The 18,710-nt window shown below is 45.6% G+C and overlaps 2 protein-coding genes and 1 long non-coding RNA gene across 3 annotated transcripts; all 3 read right to left on the bottom strand.

Annotated features, from left to right (window-relative positions):
• Positions 1–38: 38 nt before the first annotated feature.
• LOC134011129 (leucine-rich repeat-containing protein 24-like) lies at positions 39–4,422 on the bottom strand. Its single transcript, XM_062450599.1, has 4 exons — positions 4,225–4,422; positions 3,614–3,892; positions 2,970–3,138; positions 39–2,644 (listed from the first exon to the last, which is right to left on the bottom strand). The coding sequence occupies exons 1-4, from the start codon at positions 4,381–4,383 to the stop codon at positions 1,446–1,448; spliced, it is 1,806 nt and encodes a 601-aa protein (XP_062306583.1). The 5' UTR covers positions 4,384–4,422; the 3' UTR covers positions 39–1,445.
• Positions 4,423–6,120: 1,698 nt separating this feature from the next.
• LOC134011416 (uncharacterized) lies at positions 6,121–7,644 on the bottom strand. The gene is made up of 3 exons (XR_009928427.1): positions 7,347–7,644; positions 6,439–6,527; positions 6,121–6,208 (listed from the first exon to the last, which is right to left on the bottom strand). It is a non-coding gene; the product is annotated as an uncharacterized LOC134011416 (long non-coding RNA).
• Positions 7,645–8,080: 436 nt separating this feature from the next.
• Positions 8,081–11,323, bottom strand: LOC134011159 (E3 ubiquitin-protein ligase RNF14-like). Its single transcript, XM_062450639.1, has 6 exons — positions 11,029–11,323; positions 10,261–10,391; positions 9,596–10,093; positions 9,158–9,440; positions 8,853–9,016; positions 8,081–8,551 (listed from the first exon to the last, which is right to left on the bottom strand). Exons 1-6 carry the CDS (start codon positions 11,180–11,182, stop codon positions 8,441–8,443), a joined length of 1,341 nt encoding a protein of 446 aa, XP_062306623.1. The 5' UTR covers positions 11,183–11,323; the 3' UTR covers positions 8,081–8,440.
• Positions 11,324–18,710: the final 7,387 nt, after the last annotated feature.

Raw genomic sequence — 18,710 nt, 5'->3', positions numbered from 1 at the left:
TGTAATTTCTAACATGAAAACTTCCCACAACCAAGAGAACACATCAATAAGTTGTAATTTATTTGGAAATCAATATGTAGCTGGAACATAAATAACATCGAGACAAAATTCATAAATCGATAGTTTAACGTAGTAGAAATGCAAACCGCCCTTTTTGGTTGTATGTAGAGCCGTTCCGGCAATAATCATATTAGCAAAATATGAAAATGTTCTACATATGGAAGCCAAAATCACAGGTTGAAGAATGTTTCTGTCAATGTTAAGGGATTAGATGCCCTCTACATATTTAAATATTTGTAAGAGCAGCTTCACAGTACACAGCACACAGAACGTACCACACAGGCTCCACACTGTGCTGGGAGTAATGGGCCAACAGGCAACACATTTTACACATAGATTGTACAGTAACTAGACTTATTGAGGTAAACTGAAATGAAATGCAACTGAAACACGTGACCATGTGAATAAAGGGAACACATAAGAAAATATTTTTGGGAGACTGGGAGGCCACATGAGGCAACCTGTAATTTTACAGGCAACAAAAACTTGTTGATAAAGAAGCAAGCCTTACTTTCATAGGCTAGTTATAAAATATTTTTCGCATTTATATGGCTGACATTTACTATCTCATAATGCACTCCAATGTAATATTGCCTCTCCATGCAAGTTCACATCTTACACATTTTCAGGAAACTTAGCCAATAATACGATGAGAAGAAACTGGAGGAGATCCAAGAGGTTCGACATAATTTGACCAAAGAAATCTTTGGAGATTACACTATGCAGTAGAAAATGGGGAATTGGGTTCGATCTGTATAATGTCTCAGAGAAACCCATTGTAAGATATTACAGATTCTACACAATTTCGGTGAGTTTTGTGCGTTTTTATTCTTGATCTGGGTCAGGTGAGATACAGCAGGTCAGTGGAGCCTGCTCTTGGATCCACACAACTGTTAGGTTCGTATGTTAAAAGAGGCAAAGTGGGTAAGGAGACACAACACAACAGTATTTCTGTTTGGCTGGATTATGTTTTGGCTTGTCCACAACACATTTCTTCAAAACAACTGCCCTGAACGAACCCACACTTTGATATCCTTCCTCTTCTCTCACAGCAAGATACAACGCAGCATCAGCAGTTCTTGGTTGGAAGGCTTCCAATCAATTTGCCACACCACTCCACAAATCCCAGTTAAATAAAGGGACTTATCTAGTGAAGGACAGTTGGTTGTTCTGAGCTAGTCAGCTTAAGGGCCAGTTCCACCTCCATGCTGGTGAGCGTATCACAGTTTCCAGGGTTTCAGGAGATCTCTAGGTCCTCCGGTCACATCAGGCCATAGAGGGACGACACCCCGATCCCGCTGCTCCTCAACCCATGTCCCTATAGTTCAGAGGATTCACCCACACTTGTTCATCCTTACCTCCTCTTCCTCGCAGTCTTCCTCTCTTCAGCAGTGGATCTCGTACGCTATCTGCGAGTCGAGGAAGAGACCGGTGTGGTTGAGGAACAGGCCCTCGGACTCCGCCGTGGTGACGGGCTCCGCCTCCCCTCCCTCCCCCGCCATCCTCCTCATGGTCCGTATGTCAGGCTCGCCCTGAGACTGGAGCTTGGCGGGGCAAGAGGGAGGGGAGGGGGGCTCCGGCTGGGGGTAGCCCAGCGCGGTGGTCACGGCGGTGTGGGGCGGCGGAGGGAGGACCGGTTTGGCGCGGTTCAGGACGTACATCTCGTGGCCCCTCTCGTCACGGTACTCCTCCAGCTGGGCGAAGGTGGTGGGGCCGTCGGAGTAGTCGTTGACGTACAGGATGCTCTCCTCCTTGTCCTCCGCCTCCTTCTGGCGTTGCCGCTGGCGACCGTAGATCATGGCGACCAGCAGGAGGGCGGTGAGGGCGAGCAGCGAGATCCCGATGGCGATGGCGGTCTGTGTGGCGGCTCCGAGGGCACTGAAGGCCATGCTGCCGAGGGCGTACAGAGGCTCGCGGCTCACGTCCGACGCGGCGGGGCGGGAGGAGCGCAGGCGGGGCCAGGAGGGGGCGTAGGGTGAGACGGGGGCCCAGGGAGATGAGAAGGACGAGGAGGAAGAAGAGTTGATGCCCAGCTGAAAGGTCACCCGGGCCACGCCCCCGGCGTTCCAGGCCTCGCACTCGTACAGCCCGGCGTGAGCCACCGTCACGTTGCTGAGGAACAGCATCCCGCTCCCCGTGTCGGGATCGAACCTCTCGCCACCGTCCCCCTTCTGCAGCCTCACCCTCTCCTCCCCCGGGTGGCCCGCCGCGTTCTCCGCCCCTCCGCCCCCGCTCCCGGCCGCGCCGCTGCCCCCCAGATCCTGCACCAGGCCGCGGGGGGCCAGCGGCAGCTTGCCCAGGGAGGCCTTCCTCCAGGTCACCTGGGGCCGGGGGTAGCCCGAGGCGTGGCAGGACACCCGCAGGCTCTCGCCCAACCGCACGGCCAGGCGGCGTGGCTCCAGCTGCACCAGCGGGGGGATGCACACCAGGCTGTTGAGGGGCACCTCCACCAGGCTGAGGTGGGAGAGGCGGGGCGGCTCCGTGCAGACCAGCCGACGCTCGGCCGAGCTGAGCAGACGCTGGCCCTCCTCGTCGATCCAGCTGCGCAGCCAGTGGAGGGCGCAGTCGCAGCGCCACGGGTTGTCTGGCGAGGAGAGGAGGAGCGTGGGTCAGAGGTGACGAGGGGGGGGGGAGTTGGGTTAGGGTTGGGTGAGGGATGTTTGGGCTACAGCTGTGTAAGTGTGGTGTGGAGAGATCGACGCAGTGATGCATGTAGAGGGTTAGGGGTTACATTGATACAGTGAGGAGAAAAGAGGGAATAAATAAATCACGAAGGACATGAAGGCTTTGACTGTGGGCGTATTGCTCGCCATCTAGTCCAAACTGAGAATAATTTTGCATACATTCGACTCTGGGGGTATACCGTAAACACCCACACACATACAAGCGCATACATCCTGCAGTCTGACCTGTGAGCCGCAGGACCTGCAGGCTGACCAGAGGTCGGAGGGTGGCGGGGCCCATGGTCTGGAGGTTGTTCCTGCTCAGGTCCAGCAGGGCCAGGGAGGTAAGGCCCACCAGAGCCTGGTCCCCCAGGAGCTCGATGCTGTTCTGCTGCAGGTGCAACTCCTGCAGACGCTGCCATGGAGAAAAACCTCATGCTGTTACGATCGTGAGCATCTTGCTTTGTATGAATAATAGAATCGTGTTTTCTATGTGTAGGCCTTCAGAAAAGATGGCCTTGCAACAGCCCAACCACCATATAATAGGTACGTATGTATGAATGGTGGTCAGGCTGTGGCTTGATTCTTGGAAGTTTATTGGAACTATTGGAAGTTTTCCCTTGTCTTCTTATGAGGGTTTAGGTTGGAGGTTTAGGTGCAGTTCTATGGGTGTGTGTGAGGCCCTCTGTGGCATTGCTTGTTAAAAGGGCAGTCCAATTCAAATTTGAGTTGATTTGATCAACCACTGTCACCATAGTATATTTTGTCTGGGGCCTTACATCTTACAATGTTATTAAAATGAATCGCTTGATCAATGTCTGTTCATTTAAAATGTGGTTTCTGTTTGTTTCCAGGAAATGCACAGAACTTCAAAAGCTTTTGAGTCCCACCTGTAGGCCTCTGAAGGTGTAGTCCTGCAGGCGGGTGATGTCATTTCCTGCCAGATACAGGATACGGAGGTGTTCCAGGCCTCGGAACATGTCTGCAGTCAGCAGATGGATGCGGTTGCCGTTGAGTGCCAGCTCCAGCAGCAGATTCTGGTTCCGGAAGGCTCCGGGCTCCAGGGCTGAGATGCTGTTGTTCTGTAGATACAAGTAGTGAAGGTGGCCCAGGTGGGAGAGATCCTGTACTCTGATCTGACCTATGGCATTATCCTGGAGGAAGATGGTCTACACAGCGGCAGCCAAGGGAGAAGAGAAGGGACGTGAGGAGGAAGAGAGGAATGCAGATTCTTAAAAAAATATATATTATAAATGATGAGTAACACAAGAAGATATCACTTGAATATAAACAGAACTCTAATGCTGGTTACACGTGTATGTGTTGAATGTACAGCATATTTATTTGTATGTGTGTACGTATAAGTGCTGTAAATGTGTGCATTCTTGCGTGTGTGGGTGTATATGCTTGCGTGTGCGCACGCTTGCGTGTGTGTGTCCGTGTCCATGCTTGCGTGTGTGTGCATGCATGCTCGTGTGAGGTGTGCCTGCGTGCGGCCTACCTGTGCAGAGGGGGGCACGTGGGGGGGGAAGTCTCTGAGGCCCGTGGAGCCACACTCCACCGTGAGGCTGTAGCAGCGGCAGCCGTGGGGGCAGCCCAGAGAGGGCCGGCTGTGGACTGACAGCACCAGGAACACCAGCACAGACAGGACCCACGCCATCTCTCACACGCCACAGACGACCTGGGGAAGGAGGGATGGAGGGAGAGAGAGAGGCCAGCTGAGTGACCTGCCACTGAACTGAACGGCTTGACTGAACAATGGCCATGTTGTCTTATTTGTTTGTGTCTGCCCACGCGTACGAGCAGGGCGCACGACTGGTTCTCCACCTCAGAAAGGTGGTGTGGAATATGATCTGTTTACACTGGCTTACACATGATTTGGTATGCATACATAGCTGTCATTTATTAGTAGCCATCACCTGACATTTTGGAACACACTAGCAACCAAAACAATATACTATTTGTAGATGGTATAGGATACAGATCATAACATAGTAATATTATCTTTGTATCGATTTTTTTATTCAGGCCTATTTGCCATAGAGCTACATTATGAACCAATAACACCACTACAATAACAACAATACAGTAATAACATTTAATTTATTTCAGTCAAACTACATTCGATCGGTCGGCTATCTATCTTTAAATATCCATCTGATACAGAGTGTTCAGAATAATCCTGTTTAAGCACTCTAGCCGTCCACGTTTATATCGTTGATTCTAAAACCTGTCACACACGAGCGTCATGCTGTACATACCGACGAGGATGGAGAGATATGTTGTTTAATCACGATCTGGGATATTTTGACAAAGCTCTTTCCCCGATATCACCTCCCTGTGATGCATAGACAGACCTATGCTTAAAATATATTTCCGACTAACCGCTGCAGCTCTATCCAACATGAATTATACGTGCGTTCCACTGGTCATTATCTTGGTAGCCAACCGCGAGGGTCCGCAGACAAACCAGAAAAACAAAAATCCACGGAAAAATAGTTTCAACAATAGAAGCTTCAATCTGAATAAACAAATGTATTGAATCAGGTCATTTCCTTTTTCTTAAATCCCATCCACCGTTATTTGTCAGCCTCATTGCGCACGCACCGTGTCATCCAATTTATCCACGTTTCCTCGTCGGTAGCCCCTCCTTTCACCGTCTTTCTCTCTCGGTCTAATTCGTAACAAGACTGTGGGCCTATTGTCAAACGCCGGCTTCCTCTCCTTCTACACTGTCTCTACAAGGTTTTCCCTGATTCAATATTTGAACATAGGCTCAGCAAAAAGTCTATGTTGGCTACAGTATTTGAATAGTAAGCCAGTTCAGCCTATGCAACATGTAATTTTCTATTAAATCTGATGGCTACTGGACAACTCTAAAAAATGTGTGTTGAAAATCTGTAATGTTGTACATCTGTACTGTATTGGAGTGTACTAACTGGTTCTTACTGAACAACAACATATTAAATTATTATCTGGCTTATCGTGTCATCTAAAGCTTTTGCCTATAATTTGCTGTGAACACTGTAGGCTACAGTGGCCTTCTACACTTTATCGCCGAATAGTGTAGTGTTTTATTGCAGCCATAAGATGGTGTCCAAGGACCAGAATGTATAATATGAAATTAAAAATACATCCAGCGCTTGATATCCTGTGATATCAAAAAATACAACAAATCAATGAGGACCTCTGCTGGCTGTCTTGGGGGAATCACTTAATCTACTCTACACTTCCTCTTTTGAACACAAATATGAATATATAATATACATATTACCTTGAGAGAGATTGGGATACAGTGATAAAATACCTCGACAACTTTCTATGCAAGAAATAATGCAACTCCACAACAAATAAATTAATCACAAGCTTTAGCTTTATCACCTGACAACCACTTGTACAGGTCATGCTTTTTTTATATTGGTGATTCTGAAGGATTGGATGTCTTCGTAGTTTGTCTTCAGATAGAACTCAAGCTGGATAGCTGCCTGAAAGACACAAAGGGTGAGATTGATACATAGACAGACAGAGAGAGATTGATACTTAAATGGACAGAGAAAGAGAGAGATAAATAATAACATGCATCAGTCTCTTCATGACAATATTCAATTCAACACTGGCTTAGTCAATATAGCAGAAGGACACCTTATGAATATAATGCACTGAGCCTTAGAACTCAGTTCAGATCGGCACTGATAAATAATAAAGATATTCTTACATTTTGGAGAGCAGCTTGGATAGAGGCATCCGTTGAGTTGGAGGAAGCCAGGGCAGAGATCTTCAAGTTACTGACCACGGTCTGAATTTCTGGCAAACACACACATTTCCAGTTCAGATTTTTGTGAAGTGTGTGACTAGCACTATACACTTCGATGCTTTGATGTTCTATCATGCATGTGGTGTCTAAACTGGACACGCAGGTTCAGAAGTGACTAAATGAATAGTGTAAACTAAACAAATATCAATAACACAAAAGTAATGACTTTGATGCACAGGGGCGTAGCCAGGACATTATTTCTGGGGTCTTTTATTTGGGGTGGCACTTGATTGTCAAAAACTACTATTCTAAAACTCACACACTGCATCACTCCGAGCAGCTGATTAGCTGCTAGTCTCCATTGAAGCGCTGTCAGAATGCAGGTACGTTGGTTTGTGTCTCGCGCTGTTGATGGGGATGTGGCCCAACATGTTGCGAATATGGGGCTTGTAGCGTAAGTGACAAATGACAATATAAGACGACTTTATAAAAAAAAATACTAATGCATTTTTTCAGCTTCATACCGTTTCTGTTCTGTTTTTTTTTTGTGAGGTTGGGGGGGCCGGCAGGGTGGCCATTCTCTGACCAACGGTGGCCGTGGCCCCCCCTGGCCACCATGTGGCTACGCCCCTGTTGATGCAGTCAATGAGGAAGGCCTACTTGATGGGTTCATACAAATATTGTATGAAAAAAACATATGATGGCCAAATATGGTAAAATAATATATATATAACATATAATACAATATGTATATTAGGAAGTGAGCATGATTATGTTCTATATTTTAAGATCTCACAGTTTAAGGTCGAGAGGAAATAGGCCAATAATGGGTGTCGATTGGTTTGTGATCGATACAGAGAGTGAGATACGGATCTTACCAGAGATGTCTCCATGTACGCAGGGAAGGATTAATCCAAGCACACAGAGTGCTGTGTACCAAAGCATTCTATAACCTCCTGGTCTAACTGCCTCCGGTGATGTTCTTCAACTGACTGTGATATCCAGACCTCTTAGGCTTTATAGCTGAAAATGTCCTTTAAAGAGTTTTACACCAAAATCCTGCAATGTAAATACCTGTAAACCTGTCTGGAAAGCATCCCTGTTGTTAAGTTTTATGAGAGAAACCTGTCATTAAATTCCCTATCAACTGAAGCTCCGCTTTCACTTCAACACAATAAAGAATAAACCAGGGAGAGGCTGTTTGAAACCCTGAGATACCTGATGCTCATAATACTGGTTATTCTGGAAACCGTATTGGTTCAAGTCACAAGGTTTTGAATTATAATAAATAAACCCGCAAGAGGAATGGGAATGTTACATTTAGTCATTTAGCAGACGCTCTTATCCAGAGCGACTTACAGTAAGTACAGAGACATTCCCCCCCCGAAGCAAGTAGGGTGAAGTGCCTTGCCCAAGCACACACCGTCATTTGGCACGGCCGGGAATCAAACTGGCAACCTTCAGATTACTAGCCCGACTCCCTCACCGCTCAGCCATCTGACTCTGTGTGTATTATAATTCAACAAGGATTTTGTGCCTCCGGGCACATTAACCAAGCACAGAGATTATATGAATGTTACATAGTTTTTATTAAATTGTGATGATGTCTTTTTTGTATTTGTTCCTATACACTGTTGATTTTTTATCTACTGATTATTGTCATTTGAATCATGTCAACATAGAACATTTTAAAACGTATTTTTCCCGTCAGTAAACATTTGCCCTTTATACAAAAATAAATAAGCGAAAGTTACTATCATAAGATTAGGATACTGTAATACATTTTAATCCATTATCATGGTAACATTATATCCTTTTATCATTGATCCAGTATTAGTAGGAATTTTCACACACATCACGAGTGCTGTTTCCATTGTAGCAGTATCATAATTGTTATGTATTGTATGGTTACCACTACAAACTTAAGTGCTGATAATATTCTAGCATGCCCTCTTGCTATTCTTTACATAAAGTGTACGCAGCTATTCTTCTTCTCATGAAGTTGGACCAGACACTCCCAGCAGAAATAAAGTCCACATTTAGTGCAACACATCCTGTTGCAGCCTCCGTCCTTCTGCAAAGAAGCAGGGAGAGAAATAACAGGTTAGCGCTTGAGGGTTTAGGTTGGTTACAGGTGCGGACCTGTGGGAATCTGTGAAGCTGTCTGTAACATTGCATGTAAAAAGGCTGTTCAAATAATCCACCCTAGACAAGGGCTGTTGGAGGTTAGACTTGCTTCATTGTATCAAACCAAGTTACAAGCATTACACTTGTATGTCAACTACTGTATTTCTTTTTTTTAAATTGAAAACTAAAATACAATATGTGGTCAGGTAGACCTCTATTGCAGGAGTGCAGTGTGGACAGTGACTCACATATATTTTGGAGTTACACCGAGGACAGGACTTGCTGTTGTGGGAAAGCCAGTCCTCACTTAGACAGTCTGTCAGTAGTCCGGGTTTCCCATAGCGTTTCTCTAGAACCTTCCTTCGTTTAAGACTGCCTGTGGTGTAGTCCTCCCAGAGGATCTGCACACCGGCTGGACACACACACACACACACACACACACACACACACACACACACACACACACACACACACACACACACACACTGAAGAGTCAGCAACATGCCTACACACTAGTACATAAACACACACTAACACACACACTTCCCCTCACCCAGATTCTTGGGTATGGCTGCATACTCGTCCTGTGCCGCCTCCTTCGCCGTTTCCTCTTTTTGAAAGCAGGGGGCGTGGCCATGGTAGCTCCTCCTACAGAGGCTACAGAAGGCGTAGCGGCAAGCGGGGCAGATGCCGGACTTGCGGTCGGCCTCCAGGACCACGGCGGAGGCACAGCCACGGCGAGGGCAGTACACCACGTCCGCCATGCTGTCCAGAGTGGACTGGAGGAGGAGGCGGTCATAGCGAAGGAATAGCTCCTCCCCCACCTGCTTCTTCACCTGGAAGGTGTGAGGGGAAGTTGAGGGAGAGGGGATGAGTGTGTGTGTGTGTGTGCGCGTGTTTGATGACATAAGCAGGTGTTGAAGGGATGAGTGTGTGTGTGCGTGTTTGATGACATAAGCAGGTGTTTAAGGGGTTGTGTTTCAGTTGTAACCTGGCCAGGTGTAGCCATTGAGTCACACTCGGACTCGGGACAGGTGAGGCTCTGCACGTTGCCGGCGGTGATCTGCATCCGGAAGTACTCTGCCACGCAAGGGTCACAGAACACATGACCGCACCGTGGGAACTGGAAACACCCGGAGCCTGGAATACCCCGGAAACAGATGCGGCAGTCGAACGCCTGGCCCTCGAACTCCCTCCGTCTCTGGCTCACATCGTAGGCAAGGAGCCCTGCCAGCAGGTCATCTTTTGAGGGACCGACCGAGGCCTCTCCAGGGCCCAGGGACCCGGGGCCCTCAGCTCCTCCACAAGCCCCTGAGTCTCCACACTGGCTGGGCTCCTCGGGTGCCTGGCTGACCGGGACCGCAAGGGGTGGTTGGATGTGAAGGAAGCTGAGAAGGTCTTCCTTCAGGAAGTGGACCCAGGAGAACAGAACCACGCTGCCCTCTGCAGCCTGCCACAGCTCTTCCAGATGCCTGGACACTGCTGAGAGCTGAGGGAGAGGGCCAGGGGTCATAGCAGGTCACACATACATATGCATACATACACGTCGTATACACACACACAGCTTCCAATGTATTCTGTTGTATTACATTAAATTGAGGAAATGCATTAGACTTGTTAGTGGAGAAACACACACACACACACACACCCTCACACCTGTGCACGTGACAGCCATCGAGTGCTGAGAGTGAATGTGGGTGGGGAAGAGGAAGGATAATCTCCTGGCAGGTTGAAGGTCAGAACCAGAGGAGGAAGAAAAGATATGGCGTGCTGCTTCAACGAGTCTCCTAGGTGACAATAACAACAACACATGAGAGGCCTATTCATTTTTGTAATATTTGTATTTTTGTTTTTGTAATATTTGTATTTTTGTATTTTTATATTGTAATTTACGGCAACTTATATTTTATTTTATTGTATATTTTAATTCTAATCCCACTTAGTACTGCTAGTTTATGTACCCTTAGTATAGATAGTCCACATATTTAAATTTTAGGTCCCTATATGTTTATTGTTTGCACCTTCCTGCCAAAGCAAATTCCTTGTCTGTGCAAACTTTCATGGCGAATAAATCCCATTCTGATTCTGATTCCGATTCATATGCTTAAGCCTTCATCTCACATGAGGAATTAGTAACTCTCATGTCACTGCTGCGACATGAGAGTGATCCCAGATGGCAGGAAAAGGGTGTATGCAGTCATGTTTTTCAGAAATTACACACGTCAGGACGGCTTTAAAACCGGGTTGGCCTTACCTACAAATGTAGAATTGTATCCTCTGTGATATTGACTACAAAGCCTACAAACTAAATCATACTTATTTACATTTACATTTTATGCATATAGGCTATAGTTTAGCAGACTAACTTGAAAAATTGTAAGCAGTCTAAAACATGATGAATAACGCTTTAATTTCATCTCCTACCTTCTTTAATAACTACACTGAAGTCCCGAGGCAAGTCCACTGTAACTCGGATCTCTCCGCCTGATGTCGACTCTGTTCGAACGAACTCGTCGTCACTATAGATACTCGACAGCGCCAATAGTTCATCTTCTTGGGCTTCGCAATTATCGCACATTAGCTTCTGAAAACAAATAACCTACACACAATCACCGCCTTCGCCTTAGCTCTACATTCGATATGAAAATGCCCAGTCTTATCAAGTCTTCTTTTACTCGCTACTTAGAAACATGGATGAACTGTCACCTACTGGAGGTAACTTAGTATCAGGCGGTGAGGCTGAATGATGTAAGATCGGCAATGAATCCGCAATATGGACTGGGCGAGGTCATTCCTCGGCCAACATGTTGGCACGAGTCAGCCAGCTATATCCAGACCTACACCGTATAGCCTACTGGACAACTCCCGAAACACAATACTACTTACAGATTTTAAAAGTACCCAATTTTGGAAACATAAGTCCTGTCCTGTTCAGGTTATTATGTTCTAAACAATGAACAAAAACATGATTTAATCATAAATAGTTTAAGGTTAATAATTTTGTCTGTTAACATATTAACATGTATTCACACGTTTAAATATTACTGTAGTCCAAATCACTTACAGTAAGCAATGGCCAGCGAAATAAACCGGTAAAGCAGTAGAATTCACATTCAGTGCTGTGGTACTTCAGCACACCCACTAGATGGTAGTAGATATACACCTCCTTCCCCGTTTTCTGAAAATAATTTGTTGAAGGCCTCATTGCTAAAAATTAAATTATGATATCATACATATAGACAGAGCTAAGACAGAGCTAGAGTCTAAAGTCCCAACATATCCTGTTAACAGTCAGAAATAATACTCACACAAATAGAAAGAGACATGCCAGAAACAAATCATTTAGAGTAAAGCTGTAAGAAAAAGGCTATTGATAAATAATATCCTAAACAAAACATGTCTTTGCTGTCTCAAAGACAACTGCAACATGCATGTCATCCTCAATCAATATATGAAGCAAATCTAGGAACAATTAGATGCAGAAAAGACTTTGATACAGCACAAGCCTGTCGTGAAATGCACCCCCCTCTTTTGCCTGTTCTGTATATCCCAGCATCAAATGATTGTTACTGTACACTGAGGGCACTAGTATGAGTAACCACAGTAAGTTTCAGGCATGTAACACTTTCCTAGTCAGGGTTAGCAGGGGGTGCATTTCATGGCAAGAAGGAATACAACAAGCCTGTTGTGAAATGCACCCCCCTCTATTGTCTGTTCTGTATATCCCAGCATCAAGTGATTCTTACTGTACACTGAGGGCATTAGTATGAGTAACCACAGTAAGTTTCAGGCATGTAACACTTTCCTACTCAGGGTTAGCAGGGGGTGCATTTCATGGCAAGAAGGAATACAACAAGCCTGTCGTGAAATGCACCCCCCTCTATTGTCTGTTCTGTATATCCCATTATCAAATGATTCTTACTGTACACTGAGGGCACTAGTATGAGTAACCACAGTAAGTTTCAGGCATGTAACACTTTCCTAGTCAGGGTTAGCAGGGGGTGCATTAAGCCTGTCGTGAAATGCACCCCCCTCTATTGCCGGTTCTGTATATCCCAGCATCAAATGATTCTTACTGTACACTGAGGGCACTAGTATGAGTAAGTCCAGTAAGTTTCAGGCATGTAACACTTTCCTAGTCAGGGTTAGCAGGGGGTGCATTAAGCCTGTCGTAAAATGCACCCCCCTCTATCTTCTGTTCTGTATATCCCAGCATCAAATGATTCTTACTGTACACTGAGGGCTCTAGTATGAGTAACCACAGTAAGTTTCAGGCATGTAACACTTTCCTAGTCAGGGTTAGCAGGGGGTGCATTTCATGGCAAGAAGGAATACAACAAGCCTGTCGTGAAATGCACCCCCCTCTATTGTCTGTTCTGTATATCCCATTATCAAATGATTCTTACTGTACACTGAGGGCACTAGTATGAATAACCACAGTAAGTTTCAGGCATGTGACACTTTCCTAGTCAGGTTTAGCAGGGGGTGCATTAAGCCTGTCGTGAAATGCACCCACCTCTATTGTCTGTTTTGTATATCCCAGCATCAAATGATTGATCAAATTTAATACCAATACATGTGTATGCAGGTCTTCAATCAGAATAGTCCTTGGTAGGTGTGGGATTATTACGTTTTATTTTTTCATTTATTTAATTGACTTAAACAATAAGAGTAATATTTCCTATCTTAAAAAAGGATTTGATGGTGAGAACAATTCTTTTGATGTTGATACATAGTTGATACATCGTTTTTAGTACTTGTCTTTTGAAGGCTATAGGCATGTGAACCTTTGGTCCCTTTTCAGGACAGCTGATAGCCTATTCTGGATCAGAATTGTTTTTGACCTGTCTGAGTAACCCACCGTACGCGCAGGCTAACTGCATTAAAATCGCATGCCTTTGAACCTATACATTAGTATGAAGAGCCATGTGAAATACTTTGAACCTGCTACACAAAATAAATTTCCTTTGGTATTCATACTGGGGTACATTTCCTCAGAATGCGATGTCGTGGAGCAAGAATGTTGGTTCGCGTTTGTTACTATACGGTTTGAATTACGAATTTTAAGGATTTTGTGATGAAAATAGCATCTTATATTTACACAGATAACCGACATTCTTCTCTTGAATTCTATAACAAAGAAAGTATAATGTGAGACTTCTGTCTCTCCTTCGTTTGGTTACGATATCAAGACGAAATCCTTCACTCTTTGATTCGCGCGCGCTCCCGCGAGGGGGTGGCAATCCAGAGTCATGCATCGGGTGATACAACACCGGTGCGTCTGTTCCTCGCCAAACCATGACAGAGATTATGGATCTGGAAACCATTCAGTTACCAAATCCAAACAAAATATGGCGAGAGAAGCTTCTGTAATAAACATAAAAAGAAATGATGACAGAGGAAACTGGTATAGCTGACAGGGGTGTGTGTGTGTGTGTGTTTCCATCCATTCGTGTGCGTCCATTGTTGTGTGCGTATGTGTGTGAGATGCCCTGCCAGCTGATGTGTTAGCAAGCAGGGTCTGTTTGGGCGAGATAAGAATGTCAAAACGCTCTGCGGGCTCGCTCGCAAGAAGCAAGAGACAAAAGTTTAGAGACCTCCTTTGATGTGATTTTAAAAGTAATCTGTCTCGCTGACGCTCTAAAGGCCTGTTCTGCGATGTCGACGATAAAGTAAAAGCAGTTTTGAGTTACCGCCTTTTTAGTTCAAAGAGCTATTTCGAAAAGGTTGCTTCAGGAACGACTGGTTAATCGATCTTCACCTTCCTCATCCTCTCCTCTCTTAACATGAATGATAGAGTAAAATTGTCATCCAAATTCGATCAATATTGACGCCCTAATGCTGTGCTTTTGTTCCGCACCACGGAAAGATAATTAGTAAATAAGAGACAGAGAGAAGTGGAAAGTAAGAAAGTAAGAAAGAAAGAAAGAAAGAAGTATGAAAGAGAGATTGAGAGTTTATTTTCCAGTGGAACTTTCCACCCATCTGTTTTGCTCCCTGAGGTCATAGAGGATTCCCTTTGATTTTACCCCATGGAAGTACTGGCACATTCAATATCTCTCCTCTTCACTTCTCTCCCCTCCTCTCCTTAAAGTCCCCCTCTGTGTTCCCAACCCTATCGTCTCATTTGCTGAGCCTAAGAGTAGCCTAAGTATGGGCCAGTACAGCCTATAATTCTCTGCCACAGCGACTGTCAGAAAAACTTCAGTGATGTTCCGGAGGGTATCAGAGATCACACATCTCTGCCTGAGCCTGTGCAGGTAGCCCATAGCCTCTGCAGGCCGTCTGCCAGCAGGAGACAGGGCATGCAGCTCTCTTACCTCTGACATGGACCCAGAGGGGTTCGAATTCTCGCAGAACCACTTCACAAGTTTTCTAACCCCAAACTGTCTTCCTTAGCCCTTCTGCCTGTCGGCCTGTCTGCCTGTCTGTCTGTCTGCCTGTCTGTCTGTCTGTCTGTCTGTCTGTCTGCCTCTCTTCCTTCCTCCCAACCTGTCCGCCTGTCTGGTTGTCTGTCTGTCTCGAGTCGCAAGACAGCAGGTGTGGGGGGGGGGGGGGGGGGGGATGAAAGAGGCCATCAGATCAGTGTTTCAGGCTTTCTGTGGAGTTGAAGAGGTGCAAAAAGCCCATCCAGGTATGAAAGGTCTCTGAACGTATCTAGCAGCGGGAAGAGTAAATGATTGAAGCTGGGCGTGAGTGAGTGACTGTGTGTGTGTGTGCGTGCAGGAACGTATGTATGTGTGTGTGTGTGTGTGTGTTGGATTTGAGACGTGTGATCCGCAAGCAAGATTGAAGTTAGGGTTGCAGGTAGGCCCCTTCAAAGCCATGTTGGAGCCCATTAGCTGCTGACCCCCCTGATGTCAGGCAGTGAGATGTTGCCGTGGCAGCGAGAGGAACAAGGGCCGAGTGAGAATGGGAGAGATGAAGAGGAGCTCACGGACTTGACAGCACTTAAATTCATGATATAAAACATGCAATGGGAGTGCTCCATTTTACTGAAAGAAGAGGCGGACCGCACACAAGCGGACACGCACGGCGACATGCATGTGGGCACACACTTTCCCTCGTACACACACACACACACAGTTCATCCAGGCACACCGCTACAACACCGGACGGTAAGTACCCATCCAGTCCTTCCACGATGAACTTCTTGGCGAACTCACTCTGATGAACTCGCTCGACTGTAGCATTGAGCTAAAAGGATACTCCAGGCATCTGGCAGTCGGCTTTCAACGGAATCACCTATTCCTAGCATTAAATGTCGCTGTCAGCTGTGCAATCCCCTTACAGGAGGGCTTGTGCATAACAACCAAACACACAACATTAGCATCTGGTTAGCCTGGTTGGGTGCTTTGATGTAGCAGGTGGGTCCTCCAGAAGCCTTCTCCACATAGGTAGATGTGTCTGGTTGTTTCCCACACACACACTTAACAAGTAAGGAAAGAACAAACACACCAAATAATTACATGGGTTAAACATTACAGAAACGATTTTGGTACAACAGCTGGAAGCTTTGATGCAGGGAGGCAGTGGATTGTGGATTGCGTTCTTGTCCGACTCTGGTTGTGAGGAATGTCCTAGCTTAGGGAAGGTTCTGTAGGATGGAAGGCTTACTGGTTTCATGTACTGAGGTTTTTGAGTCGTGTGGATGTTAGGGATTAGCCTGTTGTCAGGTTTCTGTTGCCGACACACACACACACACAGCCACACACACACCTCACCCCCATTTGTAAACGTTGCAACCGTAATTTGACACATCTATGCAGACACAGAGTGGATTTATTGCGCTGAAGACCGAATATATGAATGTGACAAATCAGACATATCCAGTCATATACAACCCTTATGCGTAACCGAGCAAATGAAGTATTTCTTCCTTCAGGTAAAAAAGAAAAAAAAATCTTTATGCTACATGCACATACAAAACAAAAAACAACCATGAAACAAAAATGACCATGCATCGATCAGTCGTTATGAACCCAGACATTGAAGATGTTTAAGACAGGTTCAGAATATGTTCCCCCATACAGGAAAAGGAAAAACAAGAACTTTGCATCCGAAACTAAAGAACCAGAAAGAGGAAGTGTTTAAGAGTGCTGTAGTATATATGAACTCAAAAGATCTGCAGCATCTGAGACTATAAATAGTCTAATCTAATTAGCCATTAGGAGAAGTGTTGCAGTGGAAGAGGGCAGGGTGAGAGCTGAGTTGGGGTAATTAAGAAAGAGGAAGTCTTTGATGTTCACCAATCTTTTTCATCGCCACCAGGGAGACACTCATTTGAGTGTGTGTGTGTGTGTGTGTGTGTGTGTGAAAGATGGGTGGGGGTGGTGGGGGGTTATGAAGAAAGAGAAAAAGAGTGTATAAGAGAGAATAAGTGTGTGAGAGAGAGAGAGAGAGAGAGAGAGTGTCTGTGTGTTTGTCACAGGCAGTGACTGGAACTCAGTAACCTATCTAAAGTAAGACACACAACGCAGTTATGTAAAATCCTTAACCTTCTCTCTCTTTCCTCAGATAGCAGCTTAGCTCCGATGCAGATCATTAATAAAGACTGTTACGTATGACTGCCGGCAAACCATTTCAAGAGTGGAAATGCAGGTTGAAGTCCAAACCCTTAAAATGTGAAACGTGCTCACGAAACAACATCTTTCCCTTCTCCCTTCCCAGTTCTCACGCTTCTTTTTTCTTTTGCCCTCTTTTCGCTGCCCTCATCTCTCCTGTCTCCTATCCTCTTTTCCCAGGTAGTTACTTAGGGAGGCCTTGTCGCCCACAGGACCTCAGAAGCTGTTGACGTCTACGTGAGCGCCTGTAAAGCTCTCTGTGAAATATCTTGTAAAAGAAAAGGCCAGTTCAATTTCTATTTCATTCTGTCTTGATTTTTTCCTCTCTTCACCTCCCTTGGCTCAGCTGTGACACTGATCTCATTGACTGACATTGGGTCCCATGATGGGTTCAACGCCATGGAAACCGAAAACTGCTGCAGTCGCTTCACTGGAAGCACCACTTATTGGTATTCCACACATCCACACAAACTGACAAACCGTTTCTCAGCTTGGAATATTTATCTTATTCTGCATTCACTCTTCAAAGACCTCAGCTGAATTCTGAACCGCTGTATAATCTAATCATGCATTTCTTTTATCTGGGCGAAATGCCTTGTGGACAGGACAGCCAAACCAATTTTCTCATTACGAAGTTGACATTTAAGTCCAATTTCATTTGTAGCTTCCAATGTATTCTGTTCTGTGTCACATTGAAGTTGGCAAATACAGTAGACCAGTTAGTAGCGAAAGACAAGCACACACACACACACGCACACACACACACACACACACACACACACACACACACACACACACACACACACACACACACACACACACACACACACACCTGCACTGCTGCTTGGCCCAGAGCAGGCTCGCAGAGTGGCAAGTGCTGATAGCTCATCAGCCCATTACTGTAACAGTAGCAGCTTAATGAAAGAGCCCGTCTTCTGACCCCAGCTGCAGTCAGGTGTGTGCACCCTGGTCACAGTTGAATCACACACTGACTAGGGGGAAAATAGCAGTCTCAAAGTTCCTCCTTCCGCGAAATGTAGCTTCACAACGAAGCATAACTCTTAACAAGACACACCGATGCACCACAATATTCTGCGTTGCTTGAAAGAGAGAGACAAAGAGAGAGACAGTGAGAGACATGCATAGAGACAGACAGAGAGAGAGAGAGAGAGAGAGAGAGAGAGAGAGAGAGAGAGAGAGAGAGAGAGAGAGAGAGAGAGAGAGAGAGAGAGAGAGAGAGAGAGAGAGAGAGAGAGAGAGAGAGAGAGAGAGAGAGAGAGAGAGGGCGATAGAGCTAGGAGAGAGCTAGGATGATAACTGATAAGGAAGTATGATAATGTGATACCTCTCTGTACAGTGACATTCCTCTACATAGGGACACTCTATATGTTAATACTCCTCCATGCTGTATAATTACACTCCTCTGTACAGAAAGGATCCTCTATAGTATTTAATGATCATAGTGGTACTTCTCTATATGATGATCAGTCGTCTATATGGTGATCACTTCTTTACAGACTCATTTCCAGACAGTCGGTGCAG

The sequence above is a fragment of the Osmerus eperlanus genome, chromosome 24 (genome assembly GCF_963692335.1).
Source record: "Osmerus eperlanus chromosome 24, fOsmEpe2.1, whole genome shotgun sequence".
In the NCBI taxonomy this organism is placed as follows: domain Eukaryota; kingdom Metazoa; phylum Chordata; class Actinopteri; order Osmeriformes; family Osmeridae; genus Osmerus; species Osmerus eperlanus.
This window is presented reverse-complemented; position numbering and strand designations above follow the sequence as displayed.

Excerpts from the sequence above, each read along its gene's own strand:
- LOC134011129 (XM_062450599.1), bottom strand. The coding sequence starts at position 4,383 with ATGGCGTGGGTCCTGTCTGTGCTGGTGTTCCTGGTGCTGTCAGTCCAC. Across the intron at positions 3,139-3,613 it reads ACACCTTCAGAGGCCTACAG|CGTCTGCAGGAGTTGCACCT; the intron begins GTGGGACTCAAA and ends TCTCCATGGCAG. Across the intron at positions 2,645-2,969 it reads GCAGGTCCTGCGGCTCACAG|ACAACCCGTGGCGCTGCGAC; the intron begins GTCAGACTGCAG and ends TCTCCTCGCCAG.
- LOC134011159 (XM_062450639.1), bottom strand. The coding sequence starts at position 11,182 with ATGTGCGATAATTGCGAAGCCCAAGAAGATGAACTATTGGCGCTGTCG. Across the intron at positions 10,094-10,260 it reads GATGGCTGTCACGTGCACAG|CTCTCAGCAGTGTCCAGGCA; the intron begins GTGTGAGGGTGT and ends CCTCTCCCTCAG. Across the intron at positions 8,552-8,852 it reads GGTGTAACTCCAAAATATAT|AAGGACGGAGGCTGCAACAG; the intron begins GTGAGTCACTGT and ends GCTTCTTTGCAG.